The 15,550-nt window shown below is 40.8% G+C and overlaps 1 protein-coding gene across 1 annotated transcript in view; it reads left to right on the plus strand.

Annotated features, from left to right (window-relative positions):
* Positions 1–15,550, plus strand: part of KIAA1328 (KIAA1328 ortholog) — a 179,967-nt gene that overhangs the window by 16,536 nt on the left and 147,881 nt on the right. Inside the window, 1 exon segment of the mRNA XM_075741197.1 lies at positions 7,459–7,574. Coding sequence (XP_075597312.1) covers positions 7,459–7,574 — 116 coding nt within the window.

Genomic DNA, 15,550 nt, shown 5'->3' on the forward strand with positions numbered 1-15,550 from the left:
TGTCATGGCTCTTTCTTTTGCATGCCAGTTTTTCATTAGAGAAATAAAACTTGAAGTGCTGTTGACCTGTTGATGTGGTTTAGCCCCAGCTGGCAGCTGAGTGCCACATGCTGCTCGCTCACCCCTCCCCCAGCATGATGGGGAGGAGAAGGGAAAAAAACCTGCAAAGCCTCGAGGGTTGGGATAAGGGCAGTTTACTGGGACAGCAAGGGGGAGGGAAACAATCAACAACAGTGCTGATAACAGATATTAACAATGGGTGATAACAGAGAACAGTTTACCTATCCAACGACTGACCAACCAGACACTCAGCCTGTCCTGGAACCACACAGACACCCCGCCCCCTCCCCTGCCTGACTAGCCCCCTTTTATGGTGAGCATGACTCACATGGTATGGAATAGCCCCTGGCCAGCTTGAGTCACCTGTCCTGGCTCCTTGTGAAATTAACTCTATATTTGCCAGAACCAGGACACCTGTGCAGTGCTTCAAAAATTCCACCTGAAGAGCATCAGTCCAGCTTATTCAGTGGACAGAGTCTGTGTCATCAGCAAACTTGTTGATCAATTCCTTCTTCAGATCAGACAATCAGAACTACTAGCATCAGCAGTGGACTTGGGAGCACACCATAGTAATTGTAGCTGTTGAATTAGGAATTAATTTTAACCCTAAGGCTGATGTCCTAGGAGGTTTTTTTGTCAATATGTCTACATTATGAATATTTCTTTTCCTACAGAGGCTCCGGCAAAATGAAATTCAAATCTTTATTTAGATGCATCTAGAATTACATAAGCTTTGAAGTGTTGAATTTATAACACATCTTGAACAAAGATGGTGTGTGTCCTATGACATGAGATAGGTGAATGTAAATTGCATGCAAGAAAATGTTGCAGACACTGAACAGCAAAAATACTTCTACTGTCTTGTCATTGTTTCTCTCAGCTGTCAGTCCTCTGTTCCTGGAAACAACAATAATGAAGCTGGACACCAGCGTGTTGCCCAGTGGAGCAGTTGTGCCCTTTATAGTTGCAGTGCCTTCATTCTTTCACTGCTCTTTCTGACCGTGGATGGATGGAAAGTGGGTGAAAATCCTTCTGAGGAGCATTATGGGCCTTGTAGCGTTTCTGTTTGGCATCAGTGAAGTCCTTTGTAGTTCTGCTAAAAATCGTCTGTTCTTTACTGCCAGAAGGCAAAGAAATAAATATATATGTTAAAAAATCTCACTAAGCTATGTAAAGGATGTGACATAAATCCAGCATAATCGGATGACATTCTTGTATTCCTTTTCTCTAACTTCCTTTTGCCACCTCCTGTGAGTAACTGTCTTCTATATCTCGCCTGCCCTTTATGGGCTGTCTCCTGCTTTGTGATACATAAACACATACTGCCACATTTCTTCTAAGATCACTTACTGTTCTCAGTCATTTACTGCATGAGATATGTGGCACAATATATTCATGTGTCTGGGAGTATGACAGCTTGCTGTGATCTGTGTTAAATACAAACACAGCACATGAATGTGATGCAGACTGATAGAAGCAACAAACCACAGAATCTAGAGATGGGTAAAACCTGCCAGGTTTAGTCTAATTTCTCTAGTGCTCTGTTCTTTCTTACCTTACCTTATTGTATTTTCTTATGCTGTTGTTTGATTTTAATATTCTTAGGTGCCAGCATGACCCAGTATTTCCCTTGTCCCAAACCTTTTTCTAAGGCAGCATCACTCTTGCAGTTAGTAAGCAAGCTTCCTTCCTTATATAGTGCCCTGGAGATGACACTTATCCTCTCCTTCCCTTCTGATCTTTCCCCTGTTCTTGTTTCCTTCCTGCCTTTCATCTGTATAGAATCATAGAATGATTTTGGCTGGAAGGAACCTCAAAGATCATCTAGTTCCAACCCCCCTGCCATGGGCAGGGACATCCTCCACCAGACCAGGTTGCCCAAAGCCCCATTCAACCTGGCCTTCAACAATTCCGGGGAGGGGGCATCCACAGCTTCTCTGGACAACCTCTTCCAGTGCCTTACCACTCTCACAGTAAAGATTTTCTTCCTAATATCTAATCTAAATCTACTCTCCTTCAGTCTAAGGCTATTACCCCTTGTCCTGTCACTACACTCCCTGATAAACAGTCCTTCTCCATCTTTCCTGTGGGCCCCCTTCAGGTACTGGAAGGTTGCTATAAGGTCTTCCCCAGAGCCTTCTCTTCTCCAGGCTGATCAACCCCAACTCTCTCAGCCTGTCTTCATAGGAGAGGTGCTTCAGCCCTCTCATCACCTTCATGGCCCTCCTCTGGACTCGCTCCAACAGCTCCATGTCTGTCTTGTACTTGGGACCCCAGTACTCCAGGTGGGGTCTCACAAGAGCAGAGTAGAGGGGCAGGATCACCTCCCTCGACCTGCTGGTCACACTTCTTTTGATGCAGCCCAGGATACGGTTGGTTTTCTGGGCTGCAAGCGCACACTGCCGGCTCATGTTGAGCTTCTCATCAATCAATACCCCCAAGTCCTTCTCCTGGGGGCTGCTTCCAATCCATTCTCTGCCCAGCCTATAATTGTGTTTGGAATTGTGCAGACCCACATGCAGGACCTTGCACTTGGCCTTGTTGAACATCATGCGGTTAGCACAGGCCCACCTCTCCAGCCTGTCAAGGTCCCTCTGGATGGCATCCCTTCCCTCCAGCATGTCGACCACACCACACAGCTTGGTGGTGTCAGCAAATTTGCTGAGGGTGCACTTGATCCTGCTGTCCGTGTCACTGACAAAGATGTTAAATGGCGCTGGTCCCAATACCGACCCCTGAGGAATGCCACTCATCTCCACTTGGACATTGAGTCATTGAGTTATTGACCACAACTCTTTGAGTGAGACTGTCCAGCCCATTCATTATCCACTGAGTGGTCCATCCATCGAATCCATGTCTCTTCAATTTAGAGACAAGGATGTTGTGCAGGATAGCGTCAAATGCTTTGCACAAGTCCAGGCAGAGGACATGTGTCGTTCCTCTCTTGTCCACCAATGCTGTAACCCCGTCATACAAGGCTATCGAGTTTCTCAGGCACGATTTGCCCTTAGTGAAGCCGTGTTGGCTGTCACCAATTACCTCCTTATTTTCCATGTGCCTGAGAACAGTTTCCAGGAGGATCTACTTCCATGATCTTGTCAGGCACGAAGGTGAGACTGACCGGCCTGTAGTTCCCTGGGTCTTCCTTTTTACCCTTCGTAAAAATGAGGTTTATGTTTCCCATTTTCCAGTAAGTGGGAACTTCCCTGGACTTCTCAAGTATGATGGATAGTGGCTTAGCCACTTCATCTGCCAGTTCCCTCAGGTCCCATGGACTTGTGCACCTTCAGGTTCCTTAGATATTCTCGAACCTGATCTTCTCCTACAGCGGGTGGTTCTTCATTCTCCCAGTCCCTGCCTTTTCTCCATATCCTGGGTAACCAGGTTGTGTGTTGCATTCCGGAGGGGACCCACATTTTCCCTTGTCCTCCTTTTATCACTGACATATATATAGAAACTTTTCTTGTTGTCCTTGATATCCCTGGCCAGATTTAATTCTGTCAGGGCTTTGGCTTTCCTAACCTGACCCCTGGCTTCTCAGACAGTTTCTGTATTCCTCCCAGGCTACCTGCTCTTGCTTCCACCCTCGGTAGGCTTCCTTTTTTTTGTTTGACTTTGCCCAGGAGCTCCTTGTTCATCCATGCAGGCCTTCTGGCATTTTTGCCTGACTTCCTGTTTGTTGGGATGCATCGCCTCTGAGCTTGGAGGAGGTGACCCTTGAATATTAGCCAGCTGTCTTGTGCCCCTCTTCCTTCCAGGGCTTTGTCCCATGGTGCTCTACCAAGCAGATCCCTGAAGAGGCTAAAATCTGCTCTCCGGAAATCCAGGGTAGTGACCTTGCTTTGTGCCCTCCTCACTGTCCTGAGGATCTTGAACTCCACCATTTCATGGTCACTGCAGCCAAGGCTGGCGTTGAGCTTGACATCCCCTACCAGGCCCTCCTTATTGGTGAGAACAAGGTCCAGCATGGCACCTCTCCTCGTGGGCTCCTCTATCACTTGGAGGAGAAAGTTGTCATCGACACATTCCAGGAACTTCCTGGATTGCTTGTGCCCTGTGTTGTCCCTCCAGCAGATGTCGGGGTGGTTGAAGTCCCCCATATGGACCAGGGCTTGTGAGCTTGAGGCTGCTCCTATCTGCCTATAGAGGGCTTCATCTACTCCGTCTTCCTGGTCAGGTGGCCTGTAGCAGATCCCCACTATGATGTCCCCTGCCCCAGCACTTCTTTTAATCCTGACCCATAGGCTCTCAGTCAGCTCCTCCTCCATCCCCGGCTGGACCTCCATGCATTCCAGCTGGTTATTGACATAGAGGGTGACACCCCATCCTTGTCTGCCCTGCCTGTCCTTCCTAAAGAGCCTGTACCCTTCCATCCCAGCACTCCAGTCATAGGAGCTATCCCACCATGTCTCTGTAATGCCAATAAGGTCACAGCCTTGCAGGCACACACACGTCTCCAACTCCTCTTGTTTATTCCCCATGCTATGTGCATTCGTGTAAAGGCATTTCAGCCACCAGTGAGGCTGACTTATCGGCTGGAGTGGCTGGAATACTTTTGATGTATTCTCCCAGCATTTCCCTGTTGGTTCCTGTTGTGTCTGGAGCCCCTGGCTCATCTCCTCCAGGCTTCGAGTGTGCTGCATGTGTCTAGCACGTCTTTGAGCAATACACTGAGGGCCCTCGCCAGCATCCCATCCTGCCAGCCTGGGCACATCGTCCCACAACATGCTGCAGGCAAGCCTGATGTAATCCGCCTCCCTCTTCGAGCCTAGTTTAAAGCTCTGTTGATGACCCCTGCTAGTTCCTGGGCAAAGATCCTCTTTCCCCTTCTGGGGAGTTTCCTTGTAATGCCCTTAACATGGCCCCCAGGGAGGCAGCAGACTTCTCTAGAGGAGGGTCTGCCCTGCATATTGGTCCCTCTGTACCCCTCAGAAGGGAGTCCCCTACAACTATAACACTCCTTTTCTTCTTTGTTGGGAAGGTCATGATGTGACGTGCAGGCCTTTCTGGCCTAGGTGCTACCTCTAGTGTAGCATGATTATCATCCATATCCTCCTTTGAGTAGCCTTCCACATCCAGAACTTGGTACCTGTTGCACAGGGGTACATGGGAAGACGAGGTGGGCGAGGAGGAGAAGGGTCGCCTGCCATGCCGAGCGTGGATTTGCTTCCATTTGCTCCTCCGTTTGAGGCTGCTGCCTTCTGCCTGGCAAGGGGAGGATACAGGGTCCCCTTCACCTTGGTTTTGGTCTGTTAGTTGTCACTGTTTCTGTCTCAGGGAGGGCAGAGCTTGACTGCACCAGTCTATCTCTTTCTCAGCCTCTCTGATGCTCCTTAATCTTTCCACTTCTTCACATAGTTTTGCCACCAGGCTGAGCAGATCATCCGCGTGGTCATTGCTATCTTCATTTCTAATTGATGTTTTTTATTCTCTGTTCTCTACCTTTTTTTTTTTCCCCACCTGAAGAAACAGGAAGCATTCTTGTATCTTTCACTGGTTACGTGAAGGAAGGTCGTATATGACCATGACTTTCCTTCAGGTAATCCATATATGTTGCAGTCACTTAACTGATTGCTCTAGATTCAGAGAAAACAACCTGGTTGTTGTTAGATGCAAAAGCTTGGGTCTGCAGCCTGCAGCCTCTGTACCGTAACTGTAACTGCATTGTGGAGCCAAGGATATGTGGTAGATAATTTTCAAAAGTTTGTTGCCTGCTTGACTAAGGAGTACTTAGGTGTTGGGATGGATCCAGAGTTAATACAGCTGGTTCCGTTTGCGTTGTGTATTTTCTGATGTGTGCACACCCCTTTTGACAGCCTTTGAGTGGAGGGAAAGGGGCCTAGGAATGAGTTGAACACTGCCAGGGACAGGATTGTGAATGAGACTATGGGCACATGAATAGTGGAATGTTCTTATGCTAAAGCCATGTCTTTGTGTAATTTAGAAACTTTCCAATTAATAGTTTGTTCCAAGCTTTCAAACTGCCCTAATTTACAGAATTTTATTATATGCTATATGTTATTTTTCTTGCTCTGAGTTTGTAGAGAAAAGGTGTGAGTTTCTGTATTACTATTTCCAACTCTATGTAGTCTGCTCGAGCTGTTGTGGGAGGGGCCTTAGAGCTGTTGTGGGTTGACCTTAGAGTTGGGGAGTACTGCCCAACTGCCAGGGGTGTGACCCAATTGTGTTATTTATGGCTTTTCCACTGGAATATCAGAACACATCTGTGCCCTCTTAAGAGAAGCGTGATGTCAAGTGGATGGCTGAGTTCCTGAATCAAGTTCTCTGTTAAGAATGTGAATGACTGATGGGATGAGTGGAAGGCTTAGTCCAATGCCTATATATATACATATATAAAAATATAAATAATACATATTTTATTATTTTATATATTTTTCCTCCCCTTTCCTCTTCCTTTAGGATTGTTCCACTTAAAGGAAGTTAAAATTGAAGTTTTCTGAAAGTTCTACTGCTTTGGTGTCCTGTCACCTGTGTTGTGGCAGCTGTTTCATCATCATAAAAGACTGAACTTTAAGAGCCTTCAGCTACAGAAATTGCCTAAGTGCTGAGCAATAATATTTATTAGTCTAAGATCATTACTTAATATTTTTGTAGAGCTTTTATAGAACCATGATTTCTAAGCTATGTTTTTTAGCATAGTTACAGGATCATCTGTGCATAATGGTTGTCTTGCCTACATGATACCAGAATAATTGTTTTTACAGCCTGCTCTTGAGGTGCCGAATAAATGATCATTGTAAAGCTTTCTCACATTGTCATCTTTTAATCTTGATCTGATTATTTACACTGAGCAGCACGATACAGGGTGCCATGGCCCAGACAGAAAGGAAAATTTACTCCTGCAGCTTGATATTTTAAAATCCCCAGAAGAAGACAAACTGTTTTGTTTGAAGAAAACTAACAAGCAAAATGATTCCTTTCCTGGACTTATATTTGACCAGTAAATGTGAAAAAAGGATTAGTTTATAGATTAAGAAACAGAAAAGGTTTTCAATTTCCTTCCTGTCTCAGCAGCTAAGTTCTCCCATTTTGAGTTTGTCTACATGCCCTAGGCTTGTAAGGATCCCAGTGTGTCTTCATTATGGCTGCAGGGAATCAGACTGCACAAATCTAATTGTGGGTTCAGCTCCTTACTTTGTTGTTCCATGCTGCCCATTAATGTGCATGTACTCTACTGAGACTGGTGTCTTTGAAAACATAATGTATTGCATAAAGTCATATGCATCTTCCAATGTAATATAATAAAATAAACATTATGAGGAACTAACCTGTTTAAGGGTGGAGAGGGTGATATTCATTTACCTGGAAAGCAGAGGAGTTGGAAGTGAGGCACTGTGGTAATGGGCATATATTTTATTTCTCTCAAATTCTTTTCAGGGTAAGTGAAGAAAAGGAGGTGACAGAAGAACGGCTGAAAGCTGAACAGGAGTCATTTGAGAAGAAGATCAGACAGCTAGAGGAACAGAATGAACTTATCATCAAGGAAAGGGAAGATATCCTTTTAAAAAAATGTGTGCAGGGGCTCACTGTCTGAAATAAAAAGTGAACTACAGAGAAATAATTGTTCTAATTTATGGCAGAGAATAAATCTGCATGTGCTGCCATTCAGAAGCAATCAGAGAGATGACTTGTCAGCATGTGACGCTGGTTCATTTGAGCTTAAAACTGCCATCCAGCTGTTCCTATGATGTTGTTTTGCTATGAAATAGATATTTGTCAACTAAAAACAACAGTAAGGAATTTATACATTAAAATATAGTGGTAGATTTTTTTTTTTTTTACTTAATCCTGTTAAGTTGTTGTAACTGTGGTCTAAAACTTGCATGGTATTCCAGTGCTGTCTGTGTCCAGAGAAGGACAACTTAGACTGAAGGCATTTAAACTGTATACATGTACTGGGAGGTTTAGCCAGTTCAGACTTTTTTGGTGTAGCTTTGGTTTGTTTTTTTTGTTGTTTGTTTTTTTTTTTTTAATATAAAGTTAGATGATTCTCTCTTCTTACAGGCTGTGACTTCCATTTTTGTTAACCTACATATGTGTAGTCCCAGTCCTAGCATATCACATGCAAAGTCAGTGTTGCAGGAATTACAGTTTTCCTTCAGTGTGGTGTTGCAGACCTTTACAAAATGCTCTTGTTCATTTCTCTTCCAAATCTTTGATATTGATGCTTTCTTGTTTAATTCCTCAGAAGGCTAACAGTGGACTACAGTGGTATATGGAGGAGACAGTGCTGCAACAACAACAAAAGCAAATAGCATGTGATTCATCAGGAGCTGTATTTCAAGTAGGGAGGATATTAAAGCTATTTTAAAAAGCATTGATTAAACCTAGTGTGCGACACTGTTTTCAGTCCTGAGTCATCTCTTGTTCAAGTAAAAAATGAAGTTAATGACGAAAGCTGTGGAGAAGGGCTGCTTAAGATGTTGAGGGTCCTGGAGAACCTATTTTCTGAGAAGAGTGTGTAGATTGAGATGGTGGTGACGTGAATATGGGTAAAGACAATGCTGAGACAAAAAAGACTCTTCAAGCTATAGGCCAGGGTTGGAACAGAAATAAATGGAGATAAACAGTCCACAAACTTACACACGAAGTTAGAGGAAGATTCTTGAAAATTCAGGCAATCATATTTCACTGTGTAGCACTGGAAGGCTTAACAAAAAAAAAGCATTTTTATGATGGAGCTTGGTTGGCTTATGAAAGGAATTCAGTGATATGTTGTCTCTGTCAGCAGGGGATTGCCCTTCATGGCCTAGAAGATCCCTTGTAGCGCAGTGGCACTAATATTGATTGAAAGAATTTGGTCTGTTTGTACTAAATAATATATGCATCAACAAGCTTAGCTGGGCATGGAACTGTTCCCGGAAAATACTAAATCTGATGTATTTAAGAGCCATTAGATGTGACTACAACTCTTTTACGCTGATTTTACTGACATCATTATTTTGTGTATTATGTCTTGCGTATTCAGTCAGCCCATAAATGTGGGTGGGATGTATGTTCCAGATTAATATTTTTTAATTTATGCATGTAAAGCTTTCACTCATTCATCTGAGATTTATTTGGCTATTGGGAAGTAGGCATGCTTACTTGGGTTGGTTTTTTGTTATTTTTTGTTTATTTTTTGTTTTTTCCCCTTACTAGAAATAGATTGCACAAGCATGAATACTTTTTCAGAAGTGAGGTAGACATGCAAGAGGTTAATGTATGCAATTTTACACTTCATAAAACTCTGTAAAACCTAGAAATATACAACAAGGTTATAATTTAAAACAATACAATTTTAACTACTGCAATACTTGCCCATCATACATGAATGATTCAAAATCCACAGTGTACCTCTGATCACTTAATTTTTTATCTCAAAGCTTGTTGCAGAGACAAGACATGGTAGAAATTACTTGCCGAAGTTGAATACAGATTGTGGCTGTTTTCAAGTACAGCAACTTGAGATTCTTGAAGTTCTTCTGAAATGTTCACTTGCAAATAAGAGATCAGGGATATAATAAGAAAAAACCTTCAAGTCTGGTAAAATCAATTTTACTTACCTTTTTTCTTTTTCCTCTCCCAAAGCTAATTTACTCTCTATAAAATTACTTTATCTAGCCCAGTATTTAAAATTACCATACAATAATAAATCAGTGGTTCTGATATAACTGTAGCTATCCAGTGAAGTGTAATTTCAACTTGGTAAATGTTTAATTTGAATAGCATGGGAAGTGTGTGCTTTTCAGCAAGATGTCTTTTTTTTTTTTTTATTAAGAATCTTGCAGCAGAGATATGCTTTCTGTGCTTGAAATCCCTACTTTGAAAGCAGATTTTCCTCATTTTGTTGGGATTTTTTTTTTTTTTTTGAGAAGCTATGTGGACCTTTGTATTTGAATTCATTGCTGATGAACTCTGATGAAACCTTTGGGGAGTAGGGAAGTAGGTAGTATGTAGTGGTCTCACTGCAGAACTGAGTAATTTCACAGTATTGAAAAAACAATAGTATCTGTCTGCAGCCTAAATTTACATTTGTGTTGGAATTGGTCAGTGCCATCTGGGTAAGGAACAGCAACTAGAAAGTCATGCAAACTTAAAGTGAATTCTGTCCTTCCATTGTGGTTGAAACTTTGAACCATGAGTAGTTTTTACTAGGGCTTGCAGTTCATGGAGGACAATCCTGATGAGGATGTGATAAGCTGTGAATCCTAAGTAGGCCAGCCTGTTGTCAAGGTTGCCAAATACTTATCACAGATTTAAAGAAAATGAGGGATTTTGAGTAGTTATCTGGTCTACTTCTTTTCCTGTAGCAGTATCTTTAGACCTATCATATTATCTTATAATTTGGTCAAAATTAGGTATTTTGGCTTGGTTTTTCATAGAGTTTTCCTACTTCAAACTGACTTCTTTCAAAAGCAACTGACCTAAAGTGTTTCAGCCAGTTCCGAAACCAAAAGAGGATCAAATCTTTATTTTATCTATAATAAACTTTTGTAGCCTTTTTTCTAAAAAGTTCTAGTGCTGCTGTTCTTTGGAGATGTGATGCTTAGTGGTGTAAGGTAAGCGTTCTGTGATGACATCTTTCGCTGTTCTTCAGCCAAATTGGACCAAACTGGAAAATCCAGTAACAGCTGCTCCCATTCTTTTGATGCCTTCCAAAAGGAAATCGTGTTACAGCTATGAGGATGAGAAAGTGGTGGAAAAAAACAATCTTCTGAAAGGGAAGACTGAGCAGGAGGTAGAGGGGAGAACGTAAGTGGAAGCTGTACTGGGGAGGTGAAAACTATAACCTGGCTGGAAGGAAAGAATTGGAAGAGAAGATTGGGCTGGATATGGCTGATGTGAAAGCCTGTGACTGACGAGTTCAGAAGTGCTTGGGATAAGCAGTCAGAATTAAGGAAGAGCCAGGATGGACGCAGGTGGCCTAGGATCAGTCAGATGATTGAGAGCGAGCTGATGAAAGAAGCGATGTGTCTGTTCAGTGTATTCTAGCACCTTCCAAATGTTGAAATAGAATTTGGGACTAAGCTTATGTGAGAAGGCTCACCATGTGTGACCTACCTCGATGACTTCCTCAGCATCTGCTTTGCGTATTTGTCATCTTTTTGCTTCTGTATTCCCAGATTGTGATGGATACATACCGGCTCACTGAACTGTGCTTCTAGCGGCAGTCTAAGTTCTGGCATTGCCTTTGGAGTGTTTGACTTGCAGCTTCAGTGTTCTTGCTTTTATTGTTTCATTTGCATATTCAGAATAAGGGATGAGCACTGCACACCATGTTATGCTCTTAGGCTACTTGCGCTGCCCCTTCTTCCACTTCCACTTCTATTAGCTTATGGCTTTCTTTTTTATTAGCTTATGGCTTTTTTTTTTCTGACATATTTTCAAGCACCTATTATTAATTTAGATCCCAAATATGATTTAATTTAAGAAACAGGAAAATATCTTTTGTAAGATGCCCCAGTACTGTCATGATATATGTCTTAGGGAAAAAAATATAATAATGAGATTATTAAGAAACAAATACTACTGTTATTTCAAAGCCCAAAGAAATTATGTTATGGTCTTTAGCTTTTCTTGTTATCACCATTAAGGGTTTTTTTGATCTAAATTTGATGGTATTGCATAAATGAAGAAGCAAAAACAGCCTTAACATTTCTGTGAAGATTTATTAATTGGGGACGAGGAAACTTCTTTTAAAAAAAAAATAAAAAATTGGGTATTGAATTCTAAGCTATGCTGAAGTTAGCATTTTGGAGATAAAGAATAGGGAGATAAAGGGAAGAAGAGATTCTGTTTATTACAAACTTACTGTTTTCCTTTTGTAAATTTAAACTCATCAGCCCTGCTAAACAACTTGTTTTGGTTTATATTTAGAATGTACCTGGATTATTTAAGCTTTTTGTTGGAATTATTTTCTGACTGAGCATGACCTGTTGATTTGAAGACTTAGACAAGTTCATACAACAAATCCCATGTGATTTGCTTGGCTAGTCTTAAAAGTGATCACAGACTCTGTTTACATATGCTCTTAATATTGTAACTTAGGACTACTTAATTAGTTGATTTTGCATGCAGTTAACATGAATATTAATTTACCTAAACCAGTTCATTTGCTGATATTGTTAGTGAGACATAGAATATTAATTTGCTGGAAGAATAATGGACTTACAAGCATTATCTAGAGTCTTTAATGAAACACTTTTAGTTTTGCCATAGTACTGTTCATTACATTACTCTTGCATATACTTATAAAGTGGTGCTATTTATATGTTTTCTCTTTTTCCTATTTTCTGTGTTAATGTAGAATTAGTATTATTTTTCAGAAGAAAAATAGCTGCTGACTTGCTTAATGACAAAGAACAAAATGATAGAAAAGCAGGTATCAGAGTACAGAATTTACTTGTTTATTCTGTCACAATATTGAATTCACTTTTCTTGCATAGAAAGCCTAGTGCAAGGCTTTGTTGGACATGTGCTCCTTGTGTCCTGCTTAACAGATATATGTGCGTGTGTGCGTCCCCAGGGCTGCTGTTTGCAAAAAGACAGTTAGTGTGAACTCACCATGGCAACACAGAGTGTCATAGAGAAATGGGGTGTGGAAATTAACAATATAGGTAGGCATGTATATATGAAAGTTGGATCTCTGCCTTGTTGACCCCGCCCCAAAATATTAAAAGGCAAGAAGAAAATTTGTATATAGAGAAGAATTTGCTGTTTGCAGGAAACTTGTGCCTAGTGCTTTTGAAAGGCTATTTATTTAAAGCTCAGTAACAATTTCAGACTTTGACTTTGGCTAAGTCTAAGGGTGATTTTTTTGCTTTTGTTATAGTTTTTGTAGTGCAGTTCTTGATAGTATAGTTTCTGACAAGTTATGAACTGAGGGATTGGAATGACCATCATTGTTTTTCTTTTATTTCTCAACTTGGCACTCTGCTTATAGTTTTAAATTTTTCCGTTCCTATTTTTCATATGTGAATGCAAACTCTATATCTTTTTATGCATTATAATTTGTTTGAAGGCATGTAAGGAGAATGAAAAATTAGTATTTTGCTTCTTTCTTCCATTTTATCCAACTGCATCACTCTTTGAAGGTGTTTCCCTTACTGTTATTATGGGTCTCCTACTAGTAAATGTTTCTAAGCAACCATTATGGTCTATTGAATAAAAGCTGAACTTATTAAAAAGTCCCTGAATATTTATATGCTGTTCTGTAACTGCAGTATTGGCTAAATAATGTATGTATTTAAGAACTTCTTAAATGTAGAAGAATCAGTCAAGGACTATTGGGTAAATAAGATATTTTGAATTTTTCATGAACTTTTAAACTAAAACAAGGTGAAACATATTGTAATGTTGAGTGTTCAAATGGATCAGTGACTGGAGATTCATTTAAAGCTCAGCTTTCTATGTTTAATCCTAGCTAGTGCCTTAGAGCACAAGCTAGCCACATTGTCCATATTATGTAATTACCTAGAATCAACAGGCAGCATCTAAACAGTCAACATCAGCCTCTGTAGAATATGAGCTTTTTGCCCTAAAACATCACAGTGGTGCAGGATTGTCTGTGAGATGGTGTTGTCCATAGAGAAGTATAGCTGTGGGATAAGAGAAGCAGAGTTGCTTTGTAATTTACACCGTAAAGCGTGGAATGACATTGTTCTGTGTGTGCCTGACTGAGGAGGAGAAGACTTTCCCACCTAGCAGCTCTGGCCTTAAATTACGGAGATCCACTGAGGTGAGGGGTGAGGGCTAGTAGCATTCTTGCATCTCCTCTTTTTCATGACATTTTTATACTGCAATGATTTATTCCTAGTACTAGAGACTTGTTTCTGAGCTGAAGCCTTTCTGGCTAAAGAGCTAGAGTTCTGCTCTGCCAGGTTGTTGGTAGCTGCTGGTAGGTATATGCTTCACAGACAACCTGTCTTCTGACTCTGGAGAATGAATGGTACTTTAAGCACAGACATGTTATTATCTATACTAACTGTCTGGTGGGGATCTCAGAACTGGATATGATGGTGAGCTGCCCCTGTCATTAGAACCTCATGGCAACCTCATATATCAACATCAGTTACCACAAGGAAAAAACCTGAAGTAGGTTTTGAAAGTAGGTAGTGAAAGGTATGTCTCTGTAGAAGTCAGGCTGGTGCGAAGGGCTGTGTTTCAGGTGAAAGGCAGATCTTTTTCTTTTCAGGCATTTAAACTGACCAGGCTAATTACCTGACTGAATTTGGCCCCTGCTTTTGTGGCTATTGCTGAAACATTTGGCTTTAGGCATGCGAGCTTTCAAAGTGATGTTTCTTTGAGTTAAATTCCCCTTTATGACATTCATTCAGAAACAAAGACTGAGATCTCTTAAAAGGAGGCACAAATGGGAAAATGAGATCATTAATTGTTGAAGCTGGTACTGTAACAAATTGACTAGAAATGTGGATTCAGAGAAATTGATGTACTTTATCCTTCCAAACTAAATGAATTCTCCATCTGTTTCAGCTTCTCAACTATAATGAGGATGCTGGGCTGACTCTGCTATTGGTTTCTCTGTCTTCCTGTACTATTTTGAAAAGTTTAAACATTTCTTGCATGATTAAATACACTTTCAATAAATCAATCTCTTAATAATTGTTGTTCAGGAGAGTTCATTATTCAGTTTAGTCTTTTAAATTACTGTTCTTCTTTAAAGGATTCTTCTGACGTAATGGCTTCTGCTAAATCCATTTGCCATGCTCTGGCTTGTAATTACTTTAGATTTATAGAATAAAATGAATGGCTTTATTATTAATCAGTAGCAAATTTGTCTTACTGTTTTTAACCTTAGAGTGGCCTTCACTTATGAAATAGTTGTAATGGTCTAGATAGCAAAACACTTCATACCTCTCTTTCAACAGTGATTTAGTGAAAGCAATCGGATAGTTCTGGTTTTTTTTTTCTTCCACTGCCCCCACATCAAACATTGGCCACAGTGAGTGTTGTCACGTGTGAGTTTGTTGTTGTGTGCTGTCAGCTGCTGGCTCTCTGAAAGACTAGTTTTGCTAGCTGCTTTTGTAAATTGTAAATTTTTCAGGCTAGGGTAGCCTTTATTTTTGCCTTATGCTGTGGTGTGTACATTGCAATTAAACGCAGCATTAATTTACCATTGGCTATTGTACTGGACATTGACCTATATGGACTTTGTCCCTGTTCATGCATAATGAAAACAAACAATTTCTTTCCTTCTTTCTATTGTTATGAGGTTTCACAGTTCTTATTGATGTTACTTTTGTAGTCAGGTGAGTTGCGAGTCTGTGCTGTGAATGCCATCTTGGACTGAAGTTTTACAGTGGCTGAGACTGGACAGATAACTGTCCTATGTGAATCTTCTCCATTTGGCATCAGTTCTTTGTCCATAGTCTCTTGTAATGTAACACCTAGTGGATGTTACATTAATATCTCATTTTCAGAGACTGCCTAGAAAATGAAAGTGGGTTAGTTGTAGAGTTATAGACAT

The sequence above is a fragment of the Balearica regulorum genome, chromosome Z (assembly GCF_011004875.1).
Source record: "Balearica regulorum gibbericeps isolate bBalReg1 chromosome Z, bBalReg1.pri, whole genome shotgun sequence".
Taxonomy (NCBI): domain Eukaryota; kingdom Metazoa; phylum Chordata; class Aves; order Gruiformes; family Gruidae; genus Balearica; species Balearica regulorum.